We start from the raw sequence: 8214 nt of genomic DNA, 5'->3' as shown, positions 1-8214 counted from the left end.
TCCTTTCAGGTAGTTGTAGAGAGCGATGAGGTCTCCCCTCAGCCTCCTTTTCTCCAGGCTAAACAACCCCAGTTCCCTCAGCCGCTCCTCATCAGACTTGTTCTCCAGACCCCTCACCAGCCTCGTTGCCCTTCTCTGAACACGCTCCAGCACCTCGACGTCCTTCTTGTAGTGAGGGGCCCAAAACTGAACACAGTATTCGAGGTGCGGCCTAAATACCTGACCTCAAAGAGATTTCAGTGTGAAGCAGTTCTGCACCACACAAGGGAGGCTGCCGCAGGAACCACGTCTTGCATCTCACAGAAGAGGGACAGAGCTACGGCACCCGTGGGTGAAGACGGCCACCATGATGGAGAGATACCATACCAGCTCAGGGATATAAAGGCATGATAGAAGACACCATATTCTCAGCAGAGATGAAAATCTGGGAGTTTCACACTCTTTTCCATGAATTCACTTTAATTGCATACTTGCAATATTTAATTGGATATTTGCCCGCTTTTGATCCGACAGTTCGATCCGACCCTGTTGACTGAGCGCCCACTCACCTGGCCATCTGCTTATAGGCTTCCTCTGCCACCGCAAAGATGTGAGGATCCATATCCCCCATGTTTTGGCCACTGTACGCGTAGATGACATCTTGTTCGTAGATTGGCAGCTGCTCATATGGATTGATGGCAACAAGTACAATACCTTAGAACAGATAAATAGACAGATACGTTACAAACCAAGCAGAGTTAGTAATTCAGGCTTTTCGGGGCTTGCGCTAGTTGTTTCAATCAATTTTTTTTAAATACGATGCTTGGAGAAAAAAAGAGGATGAGAAGGGAATGGGGAAGGACTCCGAATTCTTATCTCAGCATCTCCTTCCAAGTGCTATGCTTTGATAGCAAGGCAATAAGCTCCCGTACAGCTACAGAGGAGGCATACCAAACTGGTGAGAAAAGCAAATATGTAATAATCTTCATTGTGTGAAGCCAGACTTTGCAGGAAGAGTGAGAAGAGCAGCTAAACAGTGCCTGAGCCATCACTTCAGAAAAGCAATTCCTATGCGACCAAAGCTCTGCTAGACGCAAACAAATATCCCGGATTTTCCCCTGGCTTAAATTCTGAGTAAAAGCTCATAACAAAGAATGTACTCAAATCAAAATGAAATGCATAAATCACAGGAAAGGAATGCCAGAGCCTGCATTAAAGCTTTAATGTCTCTTTCCTCTCCAGCTCTAGGAACACCGTGCCTGCCCGGAGGAGGCAGAGAGCCCAGGAACTAATGAGAGGCAAAGCCACGCATAGTGCTACCTGCACGTGCTCGAGGGAGCTGGTCTGCACCCTGCAAAACTGAAGCACAAGTTCCACCTTCGAAGTACCTTCAGGTTTTGCAGGTTTAAATTGTTATTGTAAGGAGCTCCGGAGAGCACGTGGTTGGTGGGAGTGGGTGCTGTGCTCCCAGCCGGCCGATTCAGGGCTCGGGCACGCTCAAATTACAGCAAAGCACAGGAACTCTCAGCCTGCAGCAAACACCAGGATACGGTGACTTAAGCCACAACGAAAGGCAAAGGTCAGCTAAGTCACGTTACCTGCCTCCGCGGGATATTAACCCAACAGCTTCACCTCATCGTGCCCTGCTCCTATTTGTTTGCATCTCGGTTCTGGTAGGGTCACGCATCTCTTTCCCTTAGTCGCCAAAAACACGCCTGCAGCCACGATGCACACCGAGCTGAACGGCAGTAGTTGCCTCAGCACTGGCTGCCAGAAAAGCGCTTTTCTCTCCTCCTAAACCACTTTGTAACTAGAGCACAGGGTACGTTGCACCCACACAGCGCTTTGTAGCTAGACCTACGCTTGCTAAGCCCAAACAGCCAAGCCTAAACCCATGCATCTTCATTAGCGCGATGCTGTGCTCAAGTTTATTATAAACCTTCATGAGAGGCTGCGCTAATGAAACCTCACTGATTTTGGATGAAAGCAAGCTTGCATCTGACAGGGAGCACATATGCAGCTGCAAAAGGCTGCAAGTTATGCCAATAGTCTAACATTACACATCATTAAATATTTAAAGCAAAGTCACCACTGTTACCAGCTGCTAAGGCCAACGTATTTCAAGGGCATTACTCTAAAGAAGAGTCTCCTCCTGCCAAGGATTTCCTCAGCAAAAGTTGCAACACTTAATCATGGCTGGACATACCAGCCTTAACCCTGCCACACAACTAGTCCCATGCATTTCACTGTAATCACTTAGAAAATCGTTACTCTGCATCACTGCTAGCAAGGTCATCCTGAGTGCCAGCAAGAGGGTTCATCGTTCAATATTCTCCAACATAACCTAATAAAAATGGCTGAACTGCCTTCTTCCTTTGTTTTTAGGTTGCAGTTTGTTGCCATCCATTCACATGTAACTGCTGTCTTGAATGGTTTTGGCAGGCCACCCTTCCCGGGAATGACAAACCTAAGTTCACACCTGCCCTCCCCTTCTGCTTTGAATTTAATAGTTCCATGACCCCCAAAGTCATTAAGAAAAGGAAGGAAAAAAACAGTGCAGCAAGGGGTTTGGGTTTTTTTGCAGTCTTTCAGGAGGAAAACCCGCTATGGACATTTCTCAGTCGGATTGCATCTTTCTGGCGCACTGCTGTTCTCCAGTGGTTCACTAGGTCCTATTTTTTTCCCCACAGACTGTCAAGCACATGCAAAGTTGGCCTCAAACTCATCTGACAAGACATTCCCACCAAGAGTTGCACACATAGACCACGAGCCGGGAAGTTCACCAACCCTCAAAAACCACCTCTGGTTTTGCAACCTAAAGTTTGTTGGCGCACACCCGTGTCTCCCTCCCGCCCCAAATTCACAGCCCCCGGACCTTCCTCATGCCACAGCCTCTGGGCTTGTGGTCTCAAGGGGTTTCTATGTGGACATGCTCTAACCCACTGCTTTCCAGGAGCTGAACGTGTGGCCTGGACACTCACCACAGTATGTGTAGATGTGGTTGGACTCGAGGAACCTGACTTTGAGGTTGTGGAGGACCGCGGGCTCGTGCAGGTAGCTCAGGGCCGTCAGGTCATTCTCTCCCACCAGGATATCCGGATTGCGTAGGAAAGGCAGCTCATTTCCTTGGAGGTCAACAGGATATTCGTAGAGCTGAAGACACACACATGAGGAACATGAGAACACAAAAACCAACAGCTCCTTCGATGTCTTGTAACTTATCCAAGCATAACTCCACCCTGATACTATAAAATACTTACACATCCTACCCTAAATTAAATGAAAGCCCCTTTATGCTAAATGCTATAAGGGAGCTGGATGACACGCTACCAGGTGACAGGTCACCCCCTTGGTAAATGGCTTTGAGCTGGCCAACAGATGGTCCTGGTGGACACTGATGGTCCACAAGCACCAACCTGAGCATACCCGAGTTGTTTTCAGGCCAGCCTTAGGGCAAATAGCCTTTAGCCAGCTCTGAGCAGTAACAGGTACCATACAGAAAACCACAGCTTCAGCTGATCTAAGCTTCTTCATGCTCTTTGAAAAGCAGCCTTATTTCAAACTAGACCATGTTCTTCCCATCAGAGTGATTTCTCAACTCATCTTTAATTCAAGTTACTTTTATACTCAAAACCTTACACCCCTTCAAGCAGAGAAGGACGTGGAGAACCACGGAGTCCCTGCTGCTTCAATATCTGAAGAGCCAGGTTATGCCGTTGAAGCATACGGCTGCCCATATGCTAACTATTTTTGACTCATCCCCAAATGAACAGCAGAGCCACCAACTACAGAAAAAGTGTAATTTTTTTTCCTTTACAGTGGAGGAAGAAAAATCGCCTGTGATGTTGCTTCCCACAGGGTGTCTCAGGAAGGGGTCCCGATGCTCAGCTCCCAGCAGAAGGCAGGAATCCCAGTTCACAAGCAAAAGGGCACCACTACCATTGCACCGGCACTGGATCGCTGCCCGCGCAAACAGCACAAGAAAAGCTGACCCAAGTGCACAAGGACAGGCTCACACAGCACATCCGACAACCTCAGGCTTGTTTTATACTCCAATTCCACGTTGCCAATGCCAATTTTCAACAGCTTGCACTCAGTCTCACATCTTAATGGCAAACACACCAGGGATCCCTTGCGATATTTAACAATCAGCTCTTCATTCAGAAGGAGTACCCTTGCATACAGAGTACAGCCAGAAACCACAAAAATCCATGAAAATTCACTGAAAGCACAAGGACAAAAGAGAAGCACTAAACAGCTGGGTAATGCACGTTAGCTGTCAGGAACAAAAGGCTTTCCACAGCTTCAAAACCCCTGAAGATATGTATGCTCAGTATCTCCATCTGACGTAGATGCGTGCTGTTCCCCTTCGCTAAAGCTTTTCAGCCCAACGTGACTTGGGTCCAGGCGGGGTTTCATACAGAAGAGCATCAAACAGGGGTCTGTGGGAGCACCCACAGTAAGCAGCGCGCTCTTGCACAACCCCAAAATGAGATGTTCCTGTGTTTCACCATGACAGTGACATGCTTATTAAGCTACCATCTACAACACCTAGTAATCCTTTAATCTCCTTGTACTTTAACGTTGCTGACCCTAAACTCAGCTGTACAAAAAGGCTAGACCTTGCAGGACTTCTTAACCCCTTTAGTTTCCAGGAAAATACCCAGATTAAAGAGCAAGAAATTATATTTCTTCCCCTCCGCCCCCAAGTACTAAAACTACTGAAGATCTCAACTAGAAAAGACGACTGGAGTTTGCAGCGCTCAGCAATACCTGCAACAAGGGGCATTCCCACCTGGCATCGGGTGCCTGGCATCAGATACCACCGGGAGGCAGGGACAAGCAGATGCATGGAATGGCAGGAACGCACCCAACGTGAGCATCGTGCTTGCATCATGAGCATGAAGCATCAGGTCATTAGAGAAAAGATATGCTCAAAGGATGACTGATAGGACTTGAAATAGAGAATGATAGACACAGGATGGTGAATCCAGGAGGTCCAACCACAGGGCTACTGGGCAGGGAGCCCACCAAGAAGCAAGAGGCAGTGACCCCTGGTCCTACAAGGACATGCCTGGTGCTTCCAAGGGACAGTGAGGTGGCATCCGAGCACCTCCTCATCCAGATGTATCACCACAGAGGGAAAAAGCATCTCCAAGAGTAGCATCATCTGTCCTTCACCCCCCTCAGAAAGCTGCCCTATGCTGGAAGAGCAAATCGGGGAGGACAACGAGCGCAGCCGGGGCCGACCCTGGCAGAGCCAACAGCACCATGCACCGGGTGCGGATTTCAACATGAATCACTTTCTTTGCAAACCTGGCACATTCACGTACTGCAAACGGCCCGCACTTGCGCTGCTCTGAAAGAAGAATTGTTTTGATGAACAGCCTAATCAAGCGTGTCTCATTCCTCTTCTCCATCTTCCCATTAAGTAATAGGGTGAAAATATTCCCCGCAGTATGGAAATGGTCGGCTGGCAGGGGACGTGAATTACTCACCCTTCTCGGAGCATTTTCAATTTGGAGAAAGTGGCCTCTATTAACTCTTTTAGCAACAGAGCAGATCACCCTCTAGACAATTAAGGAAACCCCATCTGCTCAGTGAAGAAAGCTTATTTAAGTGGAATTCTTCATGAAAAAAATGTATTTATTCTTCCTGCTACACCAGGCACCGCGTGTGGGAAATACACCTCATGGCGGGCAGGTAGCATGGCTGCTCCCTTCCCATAAACAACCCAAATTTTGCAGCTGATGCAAATGCCACTGTTAACTGCATCTGCAATCCCCCGCTGTTACGTGACATCCCACCTCATGAGCTTTTTGTGCGGGACAGAAAGCAGTTGCTCTTCCCCAGCCTCCGTCCTGCTTTGGGAATGATTTCTCGCCGGCTGCACACATGCTGTGAGCCTGGACTGTTGGTGCATTTGAAAGCGGCACTTGCTAAAAAACACCTACATTTAAAGGAGTTTCTCATTTTTGTCTTTTAGAGCTTTTTTATTAAAAAAAAAAAGGGAGAAAAAAGGGTTTTACATAAGACTATACTTAAAGAGAAAAACTAAGGCATGGAGAAAGCTGTTGCACAGCAGTCATTTCTGTGCTCTATGTAATTTTTCCATCGGTACCCAAGTTTGAGTAGATGCCACCAGCCGCGCTCTTTCCAATTTGTTCAGCAGCAAAAACCATAAACTGATACTTCTAACATACTGCTGCTATAAAAAAAACCCCTCATTCTCATATCACAGACTATTACAACTTTGCCAGAGGATGAAAAGAGACGAGAGGGGTCAAGGGCTTTTCTCGCAACCTACTTTAACACGAGTGTCTGGGGAGGGAGCAGGCAGGGAAAAGCTGGAAGCGCTAAGGCAATAAAACACATTTAAAAATACTTTCTAAAAAATATGAGATGGCCCAGGCTTCTTCACACATTAATTCGAAGCTTTAAATTACTGAAAAGAATAACAATGTTTAAAAGCTTACAGTTTCATCTTCAAGTTTCAGATGAAGGCTTTTATCTCCCTCTTTGTAATCCTTGATAATTTCTGCCGATCTCCAAACTTCATCAGGGTCAGGAATCCAAACCCTAGTGTACTGGGGGGGGAGGAGGGGGAAGAAAGAAAAAGCTTAAACACAAGGAAATCTCAGGAAATTAAAACAGAAATAAATTAATTCACCATGGATACAATCCCACACACATTGTAAAATCAGGGCAGCTAAACCATTTACTTCAGTCAAAAAAAAAAAATTCTAATTTTAGGTTTTGAGATAAATTATAGACCAGAAGTCTGATTTTCAATCAGACTTTCAATCAGGCTTCTCCTGGACGAGGTGTACACTGGCTTGTTACCAGTCTAACAAAGCGGGGTACAAACTCAACGTAAATGTGAAATTTAATTTCCCTAGGAAAAAAAAACCACCAAAAAAACCCAGCCTTCTAGAAGCTTTTATGAAATAACGCAATTCCCCCCCAGCAGACCGTACACCAAAGCATATTTCTTCTGCACAAGACGACAGGTTCCTCCCCACAGAGCAAGCCCTAACCCAAACCCACTGCCATAGAGCTAAGCAGACAACAGAAGACACCAAAGCCAACTTCTTCGGTTGGAGGCGAACCTGCAAACAGGCTTCAAGGCTCCCGAAAAATGGTTAGATGCAACATTTAACCTTTTTAGCATCTCCGAAGTCCAGGCCACCCTTAAGCCTCCGAGAGGAAATCCCAAAGGTGGACCCGTACAGCCCAGCCAAAGCGTCCATGAAGGGACAAAATCCAAGAGCGAGCAGCACGGCTCACGTGTAATGAGATTATGGCATTACTCAGAGCCACGCCACCTCCTGCTAATGAGATTTAATTTGCTTTTATGATTCAGAGATAAATACTCTGCCCAGACTGCATAAAAGCATCCCCCCCCCCGTGCTGAGTAAGTAACTGCTGCTGCGCTGAGACCTCCAGTACTTGCTCTCAGGAGTTGGGACAAACGCATTGCAGACCCAGCAGTAACGCTGCAACCTCCATGCACGGATTTCCCTCACCCTCTACACATCCACCTTTCTTTTTGCCAGAGCAGGCACCAGTTTCCCTGCTCGTGGGGCTGCCAGGGCAAGGTCCTGAGAACAAGGAACCCACAATTGCTCCATCCTTGCAAGGGGTCACCTTGAGTCAGGCTTTATTTGCTAGACACAGTCCCGTAAAGCCAGCCTGATCCTGGACTCGGCCAGCCAACATAGAGTCAACAGGAACCCTTCAACGATCACTTCTTTATTGGCATTTTTGGGGGCATGTCCCTGACCCAACTCTTCCTGTTGATTGAAATAAGATCTATGTAAACTTATTCTTACACAAAACACAAGGTGCTGGGGGAAACCACAGCAAATCCAAGCGACACCAGCACTGGAGCACCAAAGATGGCTTTGTCCCTCGTCTTAAAACCAAACCCCTGGCACACAACGGTCAAACAACGCTCGGAGTGACCCAAGAGTTAAAGCAGCAGCAGCCGTCTAACAGCCTGCTCTGCAGCTGAAGAGCAATAGATTTTTACAATTATTTTTAGAGTTGCTCAATAGCTACAGCAGCGGGAACCCTTGGATGTTAAGAGCGAGCTAAACAAATATATTGCCAACAGCAGTTTTATCAGGGAGGGGAAAAATAAAATAAATAAGGAGACTTTTCCCAGCACACCACCTCTAGCACCCCACAAGCCCTCGCGCTTTCCCCTGCCACGAGGAAGGGAGGCTGCCCTGG

At 47.1% G+C, this 8214-nt stretch overlaps 1 protein-coding gene across 1 annotated transcript in view; it reads right to left on the bottom strand.

The window, feature by feature from the left end:
- Positions 1-7229, bottom strand: part of MYO5B (myosin VB) — a 134972-nt gene extending 127743 nt beyond the window's left edge. The window contains exons 1-4 of the mRNA XM_009273831.1: positions 7140-7229; positions 6456-6566; positions 2961-3132; positions 549-693 (exon numbers count right to left, since the gene is read on the bottom strand). Coding sequence (XP_009272106.1) covers positions 549-693; positions 2961-3132; positions 6456-6566; positions 7140-7229 — 518 coding nt within the window. The remainder of the gene's footprint in view (positions 1-548; positions 694-2960; positions 3133-6455; positions 6567-7139) is intronic.
- Positions 7230-8214: the final 985 nt, after the last annotated feature.

Source organism: Aptenodytes forsteri, unplaced genomic scaffold (assembly GCF_000699145.1).
Source record: "Aptenodytes forsteri isolate BGI_AS27 unplaced genomic scaffold, ASM69914v1 Scaffold31, whole genome shotgun sequence".
Taxonomy (NCBI): domain Eukaryota; kingdom Metazoa; phylum Chordata; class Aves; order Sphenisciformes; family Spheniscidae; genus Aptenodytes; species Aptenodytes forsteri.
Note: the sequence above shows the minus strand (reverse complement) of the source record. Positions and strands in the feature narration are given on the sequence as shown.